Source organism: Anomaloglossus baeobatrachus, chromosome 9 (assembly GCF_048569485.1).
Source record: "Anomaloglossus baeobatrachus isolate aAnoBae1 chromosome 9, aAnoBae1.hap1, whole genome shotgun sequence".
Lineage (NCBI taxonomy): Eukaryota > Metazoa > Chordata > Amphibia > Anura > Aromobatidae > Anomaloglossus > Anomaloglossus baeobatrachus.
Genome location: NC_134361.1, coordinates 109,278,819 through 109,294,634, shown reverse-complemented (window position 1 = coordinate 109,294,634; position 15,816 = coordinate 109,278,819). Strand labels below are relative to the sequence as shown.

At 50.3% G+C, this 15,816-nt stretch overlaps 1 protein-coding gene across 2 annotated transcripts in view; it reads left to right on the top strand.

Moving 5' to 3' along the window:
* Positions 1–15,816, top strand: part of COL4A6 (collagen type IV alpha 6 chain) — a 426,839-nt gene that overhangs the window by 377,339 nt on the left and 33,684 nt on the right. For both annotated transcript variants that reach the window (XM_075323930.1, XM_075323929.1), the window contains 2 exons: positions 5,007–5,081; positions 6,391–6,498. In XM_075323930.1, coding sequence (XP_075180045.1) covers positions 5,007–5,081; positions 6,391–6,498 — 183 coding nt within the window. The remainder of the gene's footprint in view (positions 1–5,006; positions 5,082–6,390; positions 6,499–15,816) is intronic.

The window sequence follows — 15,816 nt, the reverse complement described above, 5'->3', positions numbered from 1 at the left end:
CTATACGGCCGGCAGGTACATAGACTCCCATTGTATGCACTAATGGCCAGGGGATGAGGACGGTGTCTGCAGTATTTACTGACAGTTTTTCTGAGACTATGGCTATGATACTAGAAGCCTAGCAGTCCGGACATGTCTCTCACAATATGGGCACTGTTGAATCATTGATCCATGGCCCCCCTCAGTGTGAATAACTAACAGCTCCGGGAATGTCACACGCATCCCAGAGTCACGGCTCTGCACGGACGTCAGTCCCAGACAGCCTAAGTGGGCTCGCTATGAGCGGCCTCGGTTTCATCAGGGTCCTAACAGAAGGACTCGCTGTGTAATGAGGCGGAAGTAGCGGCTCAGGATTCTGATCCTGAGACCGCTCTCAATCTGGATACACCTGATTGTGACGCCATAGTAAATAATCTTATAGCGTCCATCTATAGAATGTGGGTTATTTCTCACAGCTCCTCCAGTGGAGGAGTCAGCTTCACGTATTTTTCTGGACCACTCTGCCTTCAGAGAGGCAGTCCAGGAACACCACGCTTATCCAGATATGCGCTTCTCCAAACGGCTTAGGATACACGTTATCCCTGTCCCCTGACTTGGTCAAGGACTGGACCCAATGTCCCGAGCGGCATCCTCCAATCTCCAGGCTTGTAGCTAGATCCATAGTTGCAGTGGGAGATGGAACTGCAAACTCAAAGATGCCACTGACAGACAGATGGATCTCTGGTCGAAAGCCATCTATGAGGCTGTCGGCGCACCGTTGGCTCCGGCATTCTCTCCCTTGGGGCACTCCAAGCTATTTCAGCTTGTCTTACACAGATTGACACGGTTACACGTACATCTGTGCCGCAGGTGGCATCCTTAACCTCTCAAACTTACGCGATTCAGGTTGTCCTGGACTCTGCGAACCGTGCGGCGGTAGCCTCCGCTACTCCGTGTTTTTAAGCAGAGCCTGGTCTGCTCGTTAAGTGAATGGAAGGCAGATTCTGCTTCCAAAAAAGGTTGCCTAACCAGTTGCCTTTTTCTGCTGACCGACTGTTTGGTGAGCGTTGGATGTAACCATCAAACAGTCCAGGGGTAAGGATTCATCCTTTCCTCAGCCCGGACACAACAAACCCCAACAGAGCAAGAGGCAGTCGGGGTTTTCGGCCTTTTCGAGGCTCGGGCAGGTCCCATTTTTCCTCGTCCAATGTGGACTCAAAAGGATCAGAGGAGCTAAGATTCTTAGCGGGCTCAGTCTCGCCCAAAAAAGCGACAGTCTGAAAACCCGCTTCCAAGGCGGCTTCCTCATGACTTGCGGCCTCGGTCGGTAGCAGGCTCTCCCGCCTTGGCGATATTTACCTGCCATAGGTCAATGACCATTGAGTGTGAGACATTCTGTCTCACGGGTACAGGATAGAGCTCACTTCTCGTCCTCCAACTCGATTCTTCAGAATTTCTCCACCTCCCGGCCGGGCCGCTGCTCTTCTGCAAACAGGGTGCACTCTATAGGCAGAAAGAGTGATGACCCCCGTTCCTCTTCAGGAACAAGGTCACGGTTTTTACCCCAAATTCTTTGCGGTACCTATAACAACGGGCCGTTCCGTCCCGTTCTGGATCTAAAAATGCTCAGCAAGCTCGTGGACACCAGGCGGTTCCGGATGGAATCCCTCCGCCATGTCATCGCCTCAAGGTCCCAAGGATATTTCCTAGCATCATTAGGCATCAAGGATGCTTATCCACACGTGCCGATTGATCCAGAGCACTAGCGTTTCTACGCTTCGTTATAGGAGACGAACACCCTCTGTTCGTAGCTCTACCTTCCGGCTAGCGACAGTCCAACTGGTCTTCGCCAAGGTCAGGGCAGCAGTAGTCACAGTCCTGCACTCTCAGGGTCACTCTGTGGTCCCGTATTTAGACGATCTACTTGTCAAGGCACTTTCTTAGGAAACATGCCAACACTGCCCGAACGTTGCGCTGGAGACTCTCTAGAGTTTTGGGTGGATCATCAACTTTTTAAAGTCAGATCCGACCCCGACCCTATCGATAACATATCTAGGCATAGAGTTTCTTACTCTCTCAGCGATAGTGAAGCTGCCGCTAGACAAACAGCATTCACTACGGGCTGCAAGCTCTTCTTTAAGAACCAGTCGCACACATTGAGACGCCTCATGCACTTCCTACGTAAGATGGTAGCAATGGAGGCAGTTCCTTTCGCGCAGTTTTACTGCGTCCACTACAATGGGACATTCTCCGCCAATGGGACGAGGAGTCGACGTCCCTCAACAGAGTCGTCGTTCTTTCTCAGGCGGCCAAGGAATCTCTACGGTGGTGGCTTCTTCTCACCTCTTGGTCAAAAAGAAGGTCCTTCCTATCCCCGTCCTGGGCGATAGTTACGACAGACGCGAGTCTATCAGGGTGGGGAGCAGTTTTTCTCCACTACAGCGCTCAGGGTACGTGGACTCAGCAAGAGTCCACTCTTCAGATCAATGTTCTTGAACACAGAGCAGTGTATCTTGCCCTACAATCCTTCCAACAGCGGCTGGAAAGCAAGCATATCCGACTTCAGTCGGACAGCTCCACAGCGGTGGCATACATCAACCACCAAGGAAGAACGCGCAACCGGCAAGCCTTCCAGGAAGTCCGGCAGGTTCTGATGTGGGTGGAAGACACGGCATCCACCATATCCACAATTCACATCCCAAGTGTGGAAACTAGGAAGCTGACTTCCTAAGTCGCTGAGGTGTGGCCGAAAGAGTATGGTCTCCTCACCCGGACGGGTTTCAGGAGATCTGGCGCCGCTGACAGAGGCCGGACGTCGATCTAATGGCGTCACGGCACAACAACAATGTGCCAGCTTCATGGCACGGTTTCACAATCATCGAGCTCTGGCGGCAAACGCCTTAGTTCAGCATTGGTCGCAGTTCCAGCTACCTTAGGTGCCACCTCTGGCATTGTTGCCCAGAGTACTGCGCTAGATCAAGACCGACTGCGGCCGCGCCATCCTCGTCGCTACAAATTGGCCGAGGATGTTGTGGTACTCGGTTCTGTGGTGCCTCACGGTAGGCTAACCGGGGGCACTACCAGACCAATCAGACTGGCTGTCTCAAGGGCCATTCTTCCATTTGAATTCTACGGCCCTCAACCGGATGGTGTGGCATTGAGTCCTGGAACCTAGTGTCGTCAGGATTACCTCAGGACGTGGTTGCCACCATGGGACAGGCTAGCATACCAACGTCCGCCAAGATTGACCACAGGACGTGGAAGATGTTCTTATCTCGGTGCTCGGCGCAGGGTGTTTCTCCCTGGCCGGTTGCATCGTCTATGTTTCCTTCCTTCCTGCAATCTAGGTAGGAAAATGGGTTGTCGCTCAGTTCCCTTTAGGGACAAGTCTCAGCGCTATCTGTATTTTTTCAGAAACGACGACTTCCTCAGGTACGCACGTTCCTACGGGGAGTTTGTCTTCTCAGCACTCCGTACAAGCGGCCGTTAGAGCCCTGAGATCTGATCAAGGTTCTAATTGCTCTCCAGATGCCGCCTTTCGAGCCTTTGAAGGATGTCTCCCTTCCCGTTTTTTCACGGGAAGTGGCCTTCTAGTAACGGTCTCGTCTCTTAGGAGAGTTTCCGAGCTAGCAACGCTCTCATACAAACTCCCTTCCTGGTCCTTCACCAGGACAGGGTAGTTCTGCGTCCGGTTCCGGAATTTCTCCCTAAGGTGGTATCCCATTTTCATATCAATCAGGATATCACCTCACCTTCTTTGTGTCCTCGTCCAGTCCATCAATTTCAGAAAGATTTGCATCTGTTGGTTCTGGTGAGAGCACTCAGGTTCTACTTCCCGCATGGCGCTCCTGCGCCACCCGGATGCACTCTTTGTCCTTGTCGCTGGTCGGCGTAAACAGTCGCAAGCTTCCAGATCCACCCTTGCTCGGGGGCTCGAGGAACCAATTCTTGAAACCTACAGTTCTACTGGGCTTCTGGTTCTCTCAAGGCCGAAGGCCCATTCTACCAGAGCCGTGGGTGCATCCTGGGCATTACGGCACCAGGCTACGGCTCAGCAGGTGTGTCAGGCACCCACCTGGTCGAGTCTACTTACTTTTACCAAGCATTATCAGATGCATACCTACGCTTCGGCAGACGCCAGCATAGGTAGATAAGTCATTCAGGCGGCGGTTGGCCACCTGTAGGAGAGGGCCGTTTGACGGCCCTATCATGAGGTATTCTTTTACCCACCCAGGGATTGCTTTTGGACATCCCAATTGTCTGGGTCTCCCAATGGAGCGACAAAGAAGAAGGGAATTTTGTTTACTTACCGTAAATTCCTTTTCTTCTAGCTCCAATTGGGAGACCCAGCACCCGCCCTGTTTTCTCGGGGTTTTTCTGTTTTTTCGGGTACACATGTTGTTCATGTGGTATGGTTCAGTTCTCCGATGTTTCCTCGGATTGAATTGGTCTTTAAACCAGTTATTGGCTTTCCTCCTTCTTGCTTTGGCACTAAAACTGGTGAGCCAGTGATCCCACTGGGGGTGTATAGCCAGAAGGGGAGGGGCCTTACACTTTTAAGTGTAATACTTTGTGTGGCCTCCAGAGGCAATAGCTATACACCCAATTGTCTGGGTCTCCCAATTGGAGCTAGAAGAAAAGGAATTTACGGTAAGTAAACAAAATTCCCTTCTTTGTGCACTTTTCGGATCACTAGCTGTCGCTCGTAAGTGTCACATGCAACGACGTCGCTAACGAGGCCGGATGTGCGTCACAAATTCCGTGACCCCAGCGATATCTCGTTAGCGATGTCGTTGCGTGTAACGGGGCCTTAAAACCCCAGAATTAAGGTTACTGGTGGGCCTTTGGTAGCACAGTCCGACACTGGTATATTCTATCAATTATACGATTATCTACTCCTCTAAACCCAGCACAAGTTGTGCTACAATGACCAATGATCAGTTGGACCAATGAGTTAAATAATTTATATTGTAGTAAAGCTGCTTTATCTAGGAGCCAAATGTAATAGTATGACTTTCTCATTAAAGGTGAACGTGGGGACTCACTGGGGCAGCCTGGCGCTCCGGGATCCAGAGGGGAACGAGGTTCTCCAGGAAATCCAGGTAAAGTTATAAGTGAACTTATCGTAAAGCTATGACCGCAACTGAGTTGTAGTGAATATAAGTCCACCTATGAACTTATTTTTACCATTTACTTGCAGTTATTCTACACGAAGAGTTGATTACTCAACTTATTGTTTCTGAGGTATAGGCCCTATAAGGTTTTTCTTACTAAATGTTTGCACAATGCTCCATCTAGTGATTTGCATTCTAGGAAATGTTAACTTTCCAAGACTCACTTTGCAGGGATCTGGTATAGGAAAATATTCCTTTCTTAGGCTATGTGCGCACGTTGCGTAATTTCATGCGTTTACGCTGCATATTGCACTGCAACGTAAACTCATGCGTTCTGCGTCCCCAGCACAATCTATGAAGATTGTGCATAATCCATCAGCACGTTGCGTTTGAGCGTGCAGCGATTTTCATGCTGAAATTTTGATCCAAATCGATGAGCTCAAAAAAGCAACATGTCACTTCTTTCGTGCACTTTGGATGCAGCTCCTGCTCTGTCTATGGGAGAGGCAGCATCCAGAGCACATGAAATCGGCATCTATTCTGCAGACACACTGCATCCATTACGCAGTGTTTCTGCAGCGATATGAAGCGCACATGCACTGCCAAATCGCTTCAGATTTTTCAGCATGGACACTACGCAACGTGCGCACATAGCCGTACAGCAGCCATGGGGGTGAGAGATACCAGATATTCCAATTAAGGCTGCTTTCGCACATCTGTTTTTTGCCATGCGGCACAATCCGGTAAAAACCGGAAACAACGGATTCGACGTGTGTTGCCGCCGGATCCAATCTTTCCCCCATAGACTTGTATTAGCGCCGGATTGTGCCGCATGGCCTTGCGTTGCATCTAGCTTTGCCAGATCCGGCGTAAATAGCTGATACAGCGGCTGAATGGAACGCTGCTTGCAGCATTTTTTGTCTTCGGCGAAAAACCGTGCGGCATGAGTTACAATGAAAGCCTATGGGCGCCGGATCCATCATCATCCGGCAAATGACGGAATCCAATGACGGATCCGTTTTTTTGAACTGCGCATGCTCAGTAGCACAATGGATCCGTCAAAAAACGGAAGGAATGCATGGAAAAAACTGATGCAACGGATCCGTTTTTTTTGCCAGATCCATTGCATCAGTTTTTTTGCCGGATTGTGCCGGACGGCAAAAACGGATGTGTAAAAGCCGCCTAACATGTGGGAAACCCCATTAACCTACACGGACAGGGCTGCAGTCAGCAGGAGGAAGCCGGTGTTACCTACATAAAGAACTTACCTGATTCAAATGTATCTTTCAAACTGCAGGTGCAAGAGGATTCAATGGATATTCTGGTGATGTTGGACGGACTGGAACTCCAGGAAGCCCAGGACTGAAAGGTCAACGAGGAGATAATGGGCGTCCAGGACAGCCAGGTACTGCAAAGTATTTATCATTATTGCATTTATGTGTATTGCATTTAATAAGTAAAAGCACCAGGAAGCCATAAAGTGAGGAGGGAGTCATTAGGAACCCTCACTGACAGGTCACACCTTTCAATAACCTGACCATAAACTAAAATTAGGAGAGAAAAGGCGCAATAGGGTATTACCCGATTTACTGGGTAAAGGGTATAAGGAAATGGTGCACTCACCTGGTCGGGTTGTGCCAGTCACAACCCCTTTAGTGGCATGAGCGAGTGCTAAGGTGGTCCAGCAGCAGCCCTGTTGTGCAAGCAAGACATCAAATTCGGGACTGGAGAAAAACAGGTTTAACACCGCGCTTGAAGACCACGGACATCAGTGTTGGACACACAATTCTTTTATTTTATTTCATTCCTACGCGTTTCGGAGACCACAACTGCCTCCTTCTTCAAAATTCTTTTCCCTGAAGAAGGAGGCAGTTGTGGTCTCCGAAACGCGTAGGAATTAAATAAAATAAAAGAATTGTGTGTCCAACACTGATGTCCGTGGTCTTCAAGCGCGGTGTTAAACCTGTTTTTCTCCAGTCCCGAATTTGATGTAATAACCTGACCATCAGAGATAAGAGGCAGGCAGTGGGGAAAAGGCAGAGAAGCTGGGAAGCTACATGTGTGCCGCTCACCAACTGCACTTGTGACCATTAGTGTACAATTTCAAATATGTGTTTCTTTAAAACATCAAAATGGATTTCTTCAAGAAAGGTGAGCATTAAAGCATCTTTATAGACATGCCCTTAGTTTGAGGAGTAAAATCCTGATAACAGGATCTCTTTAAAAGGAATTGCTCAGTGCATTTGACCTATCTGAACTATTACTATGTGCATACAGGTTATAGAATGCTGAAAAAAGCCATACCTGTATGTCTCATATCAGATGCCTTGTTGTGGAAAAATCATCTTTTATAACTTTATGTAAATGAGCTCTTTCAGGCTATGGGGTGGATTCTGCCTGGAAGATAACTCCGCCTCCAGAGATTATTTTAAATAAAAGGGGCATTACCAGTGTGATGTGTGATGGCCGCTCTCTGCTGTCACTGCAGAGCTGTGTGTGATTATAACTGACACTTCTGCAGGGTCCTCTCAGCTTCAGCCTCCATCTCACAGGCAAGCATTGTTGACCTTAGGGAGATCAACATATCCACTGCGGAGACACCATCACGTGTTTCTCAACGCAGTGATTCTAGAGCATTGCCCCCTGGGAAGTATGCAAATAAGAAAGCCGCGGAGACACCATCACGTGTTTCTCAACGCTGGCAGGAAACTAGCCAGGTCTTTCACCGGGAAGGAACAACCACGGGAAGGGCAGTCTCCAGTCAAGGAGACCACCTATACCAAACATGGTATCCATCCACAGACAGCCGTTTCGGGGTATTTGCCCCTCATCAGTGTGGAGTAGGAATCTGGCTAGTGGGGGCAATGTCTAGTATAAGACTACTTAAGCAAGCATTGTTGACCTTAGGGAGATCAACATATCCACATATCCACTGCGGAGACACCATCACGTGTTTCTCAACGCAGTGATTCTAGAGCATTGCCCCCTGGGAAGTATGCAAATAAGAAAGCCGCGGAGACACCATCACGTGTTTCTCAACGCTGGCAGGAAACTAGACCTGGCTAGTTTCCTGCCAGCGTTGAGAAACACGTGATGGTGTCTCCGCGGCTTTCTTATTTGCATACTTCCCAGGGGGCAATGCTCTAGAATCACTGCGTTGAGAAACACGTGATGGTGTCTCCGCAGTGGATATGTTGATCTCCCTAAGGTCAACAATGCTTGCTTAAGTAGTCTTATACTAGGCATTGCCCCCACTAGCCAGATTCCTACTCCACACTGATGAGGGGCAAATACCCCAAAACGGCTGTCTGTGGATGGATACCATGTTTGGTATAGGTGGTCTCCTTGACTGGAGACTGCCCTTCCCGTGGTTGTTCCTTCCCGGTGAAAGACCTGGCTAGTTTCCTGCCAGCGTTGAGAAACACGTGATGGTGTCTCCGCGGCTTTCTTATTTCCATCTCACAGGCAGACTGTGCAGCAATAACACAGAGCTCAGGGAGCTGCAAAAAATGTGTTTGCAAGCAGACAAATTAAATGTCTCCTGTTCTGTGTCAGTTACTTGTCTCACACTGGCAACACCCCTTCTATTTTTAATAATCTATGGAGGCGGAGTCATCTTCCAGGCAGCATCCGCCCCATAGCCTGGAAGAGCTCATTTATATAAAGGGATAAAAGATGATTTATCCACAACAAGGCATCCTATATGAGACATACAGGTAGGACTTTTTTCAACATACTATAACCTGTATGCCTATATTAGTAGGTTAGATAGGTCAAATGTGGTGACAGATTCCCTTAAAGCAGAATTAAGTAGTGATGCAAATGATTATAATATTCTTTGCACAAAAGTCCTTCTTCCTAGGGCTCATTCACAAGTCAATTCATCAAAAGTTCATCACTGTCAGTTTTTACCATCAGAATTTGGTTAATGTGTAACCGTCACTTAAATTTTAATTTCATCCATCAAAAGAACACATGAAAATAAGCATTTTTATAATATATCTTATGAGACAAATTTTATTCTTTATCTTCCTGGACTAATCTTTCAGTCTCAAAATTCTCAATACCCGTGTAAATTTTGCATTCAGTGATTGGAGATTTTTATATTCCTGAGATAGGGGATCTCAGTCTGGTACGATATATTATAAAGTTGCTTATTTTTATGTGTACTATTGATTTATTAAAAAAAAATTAAGTTAACTCCTTCATGACTGTTGACATACACATACATCATTGTCTGGAAGGGGTTTTCGACCTATGATGTATAGGTATATCATGTCAATTATGCAGGGCACATGAGCTGGGACCACACGATCGCTGTCGGCTGAAGTTATAGCCAAGCACTGGCTGTCACAGTCAGGGACGGTGCCCGCACTTCCCTCAGCTGTTTATGCCCACCTAAATGCACTTCCTCTCCCACCCGGTTGGGACCCCCATAATGAGATCACGAACTCAAGGTTAAATAATTTGCTGGCTTTGGTGGCCTATTAGATTATGGCAGCAGCATGGTCTAAGAGGCGTTCTGTCAGTATCACACTGACAGGCGTAATGCATTGCCATGCATGTGCATGGTAATGCATTATGTCAGCAATCAGTCTGACATCACCGTAAAAAAGGCAAGAAAACACTGTTTTTTCATCCTAGTGCCCAAATAAGGCACAATCAAAAAGTTGCATGTAATACAATGGAATCCTTGAATTGGCCATCTTGTCCCGCAAAATACAAGCCACCATACAACTCTGCCTGCAGAAAAAAAAAATAAAGCTACAGCTCTCCAAATAGAGCGATGCAAAAAATATTTTTTTTATATTGTTTTTACATGTAAAAGCGGCAGAATGTAAAAACATGATATAAATGTGGTATCGCTGTAATCGTTCTGACCTCTGTGGTAACACAAAGGCTCTGGAAAAGCACTATGCCTCCCACCAAACGAAATGCAGAAAATTCTGGTCTCCCAAATCGAAATGCCCCCCTCCCTTCTGAGCCCCAGTGTGCATATACCACATCTATCATCCACATTTGGCATTTCTGTAGTGATGAGAGCTGGGTGGAATTCAAATTTTTAAAAACAGGTTCCCTGTTTGTATTAGGAAACCACGCCCATTTGTTTAAAAAACCGCCCATTTTAATGCCACACCCATTTCTTTGTCGCTCTATTGGGAGACCCAGACAATTGGGTGTATAGGCTATGCCTCCGGAGGCCGCACAAAGTATTACACTCAAAAGTGTTAAGCCCCTCCCCTTCTGCCTATACACCCCCCGTGCTCCCACGGGCTCCTCAGTTTTATTGCTTTGTGCGAAGGAGGCAGACCTGCACACATAGCTCCACAGATTGGTCAGCAGCAGCTGCTGACCATGTCGGATGGAAGAAAAGTGGGCCCATATAGGGCCCCCAGCATGCTCCCTTCTCACCCCACTCTTGTCGGCGGTGTTGTTAAGGTTGAGGTATCCATTGCGGGTACGGAGGCTGGAGCCCACATGCTGTTTTCCTTCCCCATCCCCCTCAGGGCTCTGGGCGAAGTGGGATCCTATCGGTCTCCAGGCACTGAGACCGTGCTTCATCCACAACTCCTGTGGAGCCTGCTGGATAGGAGCCGGGTACCGTTCAGGGACATGGCCCTGCTACTTGAAGGTACTCTGTATCCCTGTGGGGGCCGTGCACAGCAACACCTCAGCTTTGCTGGGTGTGCTAGTGCACCGGGGACCGCGGCGCTGACCGGGTTAAACTGTGCCATTACACACTCAGCGTCGCTGAGTGTGTTTATATGTAGGGGCTACCGCGCTAACCGCCGCTGCCATGGGAAACTGCGGCGCGGCTGGGACTTGTAGTTCGCCGGGGACTTCAGCGCCGGCCGCGCTTTTACGGCGGCCAAGCTTATACTCGAGTCCCCGGCTTTCTTGCGGCCTAGTTTCCTTTTCTCCCGCCCTCAGCCCTGACAGGCAGGGGAAGGGCGGGACGCTGCACGGAACGAGCAGCACTGAGGGCTGGAGTATGATTTGCATACTCCACCCCCCTCACTGTGCACAGTGTGAGCACCAGTTCCCGCACTTTCTCGGCCACGCCCACGGCTCCCTCCTCTCGTCAGGACGCCGCAGCCATTCCTGTCAGCTCCTCCGACGCTGCAGAGAGGGACAAACCCTGGGAGACCCAGACACGGTCTCTGGTGGCCTCACAACCGCTTTAGGCGGGTGGTAAGCAGCACCTGTTGGTGCTAGCCCCATGGTGCTGTAGTGTATTGATACATTATTTGTTTATAGTATATTCTTTACACTGTATGAGCACAGTTCATTCTGGCTATATACCCTATTGTGTTGCTCAGGGAAAACAATAGCATGGCGCCCACAAAAGGCAGGGGTGCCAAAACACAGGCTTATTATGCTGCCTGCGCCGCTTGTACGACCCAGCTGCCGGCAGGTTCCACTGACCCTCATTGTGTGCAATGTTCGGCCCCTGTGGCACTTCTTCAGCCAGAGCCTCTGCTAAGAGGGGCCCAGGGGGAGCCACCTGTTGGCGCTGTTCAGGTGACAGGGACGGAGTTTGCAAAACTCTCTGAGACTATGGCTAAGATACTAGAAGCCTTGCAGTCCAGGCCGGTATCTCAGCAAAGGGACGCTGTTGAATCATTGTTCCCTGGCCCCCCTCAGTTGGACCAACAATGTCCTCCCGGGGTATCTCATACATCCCAGGCTGAGGGTTCTGACTTAGACCCCAGTCCCAGACCGACTAAGCGGGCTCGCTTAGAATTTCCCTCGACATCATATTGTTCAGGGTCTCAGCGGGGGGAATCTCTGGTTGATGATGCGGAGACAGCTGATCAGGATTCTGATCCTGAGGGCGCTCTCAATCTTAATACTCCAGATGGGGACGCCATAGTGAACGATCTTATTGCGTCCATCAATCAAATGCTGGATATTTCTCCCTCAGCTCCTCCGGCGGAGGAGTCAGCTTCCCAGCAGGAGAAATTCCATTTCAGGTTCCCCAAGCGTACACAGAGTATGTTTCTAGACCACTCTGATTTCAGAGAGGCAGTCCAGAATCACCATGCTTGTCCAGATAAGCGTTTTTCGAAGCGCCTTAAGGATACACGTTATCCTTTTCCCCCTGACGTGGTTAAAGGTTGGACTCAGTGTCCCAAAGTGGATCCTCCAATCTCCAGACTGGCGGCTAGATCCATACTTGCAGTGGAAGATGGGGCCTCGCTCAAAGATGCCACTGACAGGCAGATGGAGCTCTGGTTAAAATCCATCTATGAAGCTATCGGAGCTTCTTTTGCCCCAGCATTCGCAGCCGTATGGGCGCTACAAGCTATCTCAGCAGGTCAAGCGCAAATTGAAGCAGCCACGTGCACGTCCGCGCCACAAGTGGCATCCATTACCACCCAGACCTCGGCATTCGCGTCTTACGCTATTAATGCTGTCCTGGACTCTGCGAGCCGTACGGCGGTTGCGGCCGCCAATTCGGTGGTACTCCGCAGGGCATGGGGCTACGGGAATGGAAGGCAGATTCTGCTTCCAAAAAGCGCTTAACCAGTTTGCCAATTTCTGGCGACAGGCTGTTTGGCGAGCTTTTGGATGAAATCATCAAACAATCCAAGGGAAAGGATACATCCTTACCCCAGCCCAAACAGAACATACCCCAACAGAGGAGAGGGCAGTCGAGGTTTCGGTCCTTTCGGGGCGCGGGCAGGTCCCAATTCTCCTCGTCCAAAAGGTCTCAGAAAGAACAAAGGAACTCTGATGCATGGCGGTCTAAGTCACGTCCTAAAAAGACCACCGGAGGCGCCGCTAACAAGGCGGCTTCCTCATGACTTTCGACCTCCTCTAGCAGCATCCTCGGTCGGTGGCAGGCTCTCCCGCTTTTGCGACACCTGGCTGCCACAAATAAAAGACCGCTGGGTGAGAGACATTCTGTCTCACGGTTACAAGATAGAGTTCACCTCTCGTCCCCCGACTCGATTCTTCAGGTCATCCCCGCCTCCCGAGCGAGCCGAGGCTCTTCTGCAGGCGCTGCGCACTCTGAAGGCAGAAGGAGTGGTGATCCCTGTTCCTCTCCAGCAACAGAACCACGGTTTTTACTCCAACTTGTTTGTGGTCCCAAAGAAGGACGGGTCTTTCCGCCCGGTCCTGGACCTGAAACTGCTCAACAAACACGTAAAAACCAGACGGTTCAGGATGGAATCCCTCCGCTCCGTCATCGCCTCAATGTCCCAAGGAGATTTCCTTGCATCGATAGATATCAAGGATGCTTATCTCCACGTACCGATTGCTCCAGAGCACCAGCGCTTCTTGCGCTTCGCCATAGGAAACGAACACCTGCAATTCGTGGCACTGCCGTTCGGCCTGGCAACAGCCCCACGGGTTTTTACCAAGGTTATGGCTACTGTAGTAGCGCTCCTACACTCGCAGGGTCACTCGGTGATCCCGTACTTGGACGATCTACTGATCAAGGCACCCTCTCAAGAGGCATGCCAACGCAGCCTCGACGCTACCCTGGAGACTCTCCAGGGTTTCGGGTGGATCATCAATTTTCCAAAGTCAAATCTGACTCCGGCCCAATCGCTGACATATCTTGGCATGGAGTTTCATACCCTCTCAGCGATAGTGAAGCTTCCGCTGATCAAGCAGCAGTCACTACAGAAAGGGGTACAATCTCTCCTTCAAGGCCACTCACACCCCTTGAGGCGCCTCATGCACTTCCTAGGGAAGATGGTGGCAGCAATGGAGGCAGTCCCTTTCGCGCAGTTTCACCTGCGTCCCCTTCAATGGGACATCCTACGCAAATGGGACAGGAAACCGACGTCCCTCGACAGGACCGTCTCCCTCTCTCAGGCGACCAAAGCTTCCCTTCGGTGGTGGCTTCTTCCCACTTCATTATCGAAGGGGAAATCCTTCCTACCCCCATCCTGGGAAGTAGTCACGACGGACGCGAGTCTGTCAGGGTGGGGAGCGGTTTTTCTCCACCACAGGGCTCAGGGTACGTGGACCCAGCAAGAGTCCTCGCTTCAGATCAATGTTCTGGAAATACGGGCAGTGTATCTTGCCCTGAAAGCGTTCCAGCAGTGGCTGGAGGGCAAGCAGATCCGAATTCAGTCGGACAATTCCACAGCGGTGGCATACATCAACCACCAAGGCGGCACACGCAGCCGGCAAGCCTTCCAGGAAGTCCGGCGGATTTTGATGTGGGTGGAAGCCACGGCCTACACCATATCCGCAGTTCACATCCCAGGCGTGGAAAACTGGGAAGCAGATTATCTCAGTCGCCAGGGCATGGACGCAGGGGAATGGTCCCTTCACCCGGACGTGTTTCAGGAGATCTGTTGCCGCTGGGGGGTGCCGGACGTCGACCTCATGGCGTCCCGGCACAACAACAAGGTACCGACGTTCATGGCACGGTCTCAAGATCCCAGAGCTCTGGCGGCAGACGCCTTAGTTCAGGATTGGTCGCAGTTTCAGCTCCCTTATGTGTTTCCTCCGCTGGCACTCTTGCCCAGAGTGTTACGCAAGATCAGGGCCGACTGCCGCCGCGTCATCCTCGTCGCTCCAGACTGGCCGAGGCGGTCGTGGTACCCGGATCTGTGGCATCTCACGGTCGGCCAACCGTGGGCACTACCAGACCGACCAGACTTGCTGTCTCAAGGGCCGTTTTTCCATCTGAATTCTGCGGCCCTCAACCTGACTGTGTGGCCATTGAGTCCTGGATCCTAGCGTCTTCAGGGTTATCTCAAGACGTCATTGCCACTATGAGACAGGCTAGGAAACCAACGTCCGCCAAGATCTAGCACAGGACGTGGAAAATTTTTCTGTCATGGTGCTCTGTTCAGGGTTTTTCTCCCTGGCCATTTGCATTACCTACTTTTCTGTCCTTCCTTCAATCTGGACTGGAAAAGGGGTTGTCGCTCGGCTCCCTTAAGGGACAAGTCTCAGCGCTCTCTGTGTTTTTCCAGAAGCGCCTAGCCAGACTTCCACAGGTACGCACGTTCCTGCAGGGGGTTTGTCACATAGTTCCACCTTACAAACGGCCGTTAGAACCCTGGGATCTAAACAGGGTGCTGATGGTTCTTCAGAAACCACCATTCGAGCCAATGAGAGATATTTCCCTCTCACGACTTTCGCAGAAAGTGGTTTTTCTAGTAGCAGTCACTTCACTTCGGAGAGTGTCTGAGCTAGCAGCGTTGTCGTGCAAAGCCCCTTTCCTGGTGTTTCACCAGGACAAGGTGGTTCTACGTCCGGTTCCGGAATTTCTCCCTAAGGTGGTATCCCCCTTTCATCTCAATCAGGATATTTCCTTACCTTCTTTTTATCCTCATCCAGTTCACCAATGTGAAAAGGATTTGCACTTGTTAGATTTGGTGAGAGCACTCAGACTCTACATTTCTCGTACGGCGCCCCTGCGCCGCTCGGATGCACTCTTTGTCCTTGTCGCTGGCCAGCGTAAAGGGTCACAGGCTTCCAAATCAACCCTGGCTCGGTGGATCAAGGAGCCAATTATCGAAGCTTACCGTTCGGCTGGGCTTCCGGTTCCCTCAGGGCTGAAGGCCCATTCTACCAGAGCCGTGGGCGCGTCCTGGGCTTTGAGGCACCAGGCTACGGCTCAGCAGGTGTGTCAGGCGGCTACCTGGTCGAGCCTGCACACTTTCACGAAGCACTATCAAGTGCATACCTATGCTTCGGCGGATGCCAGCCTAGGTAGACGAGTCCTTCAGGCGGCGGTTGCCCACCTGTA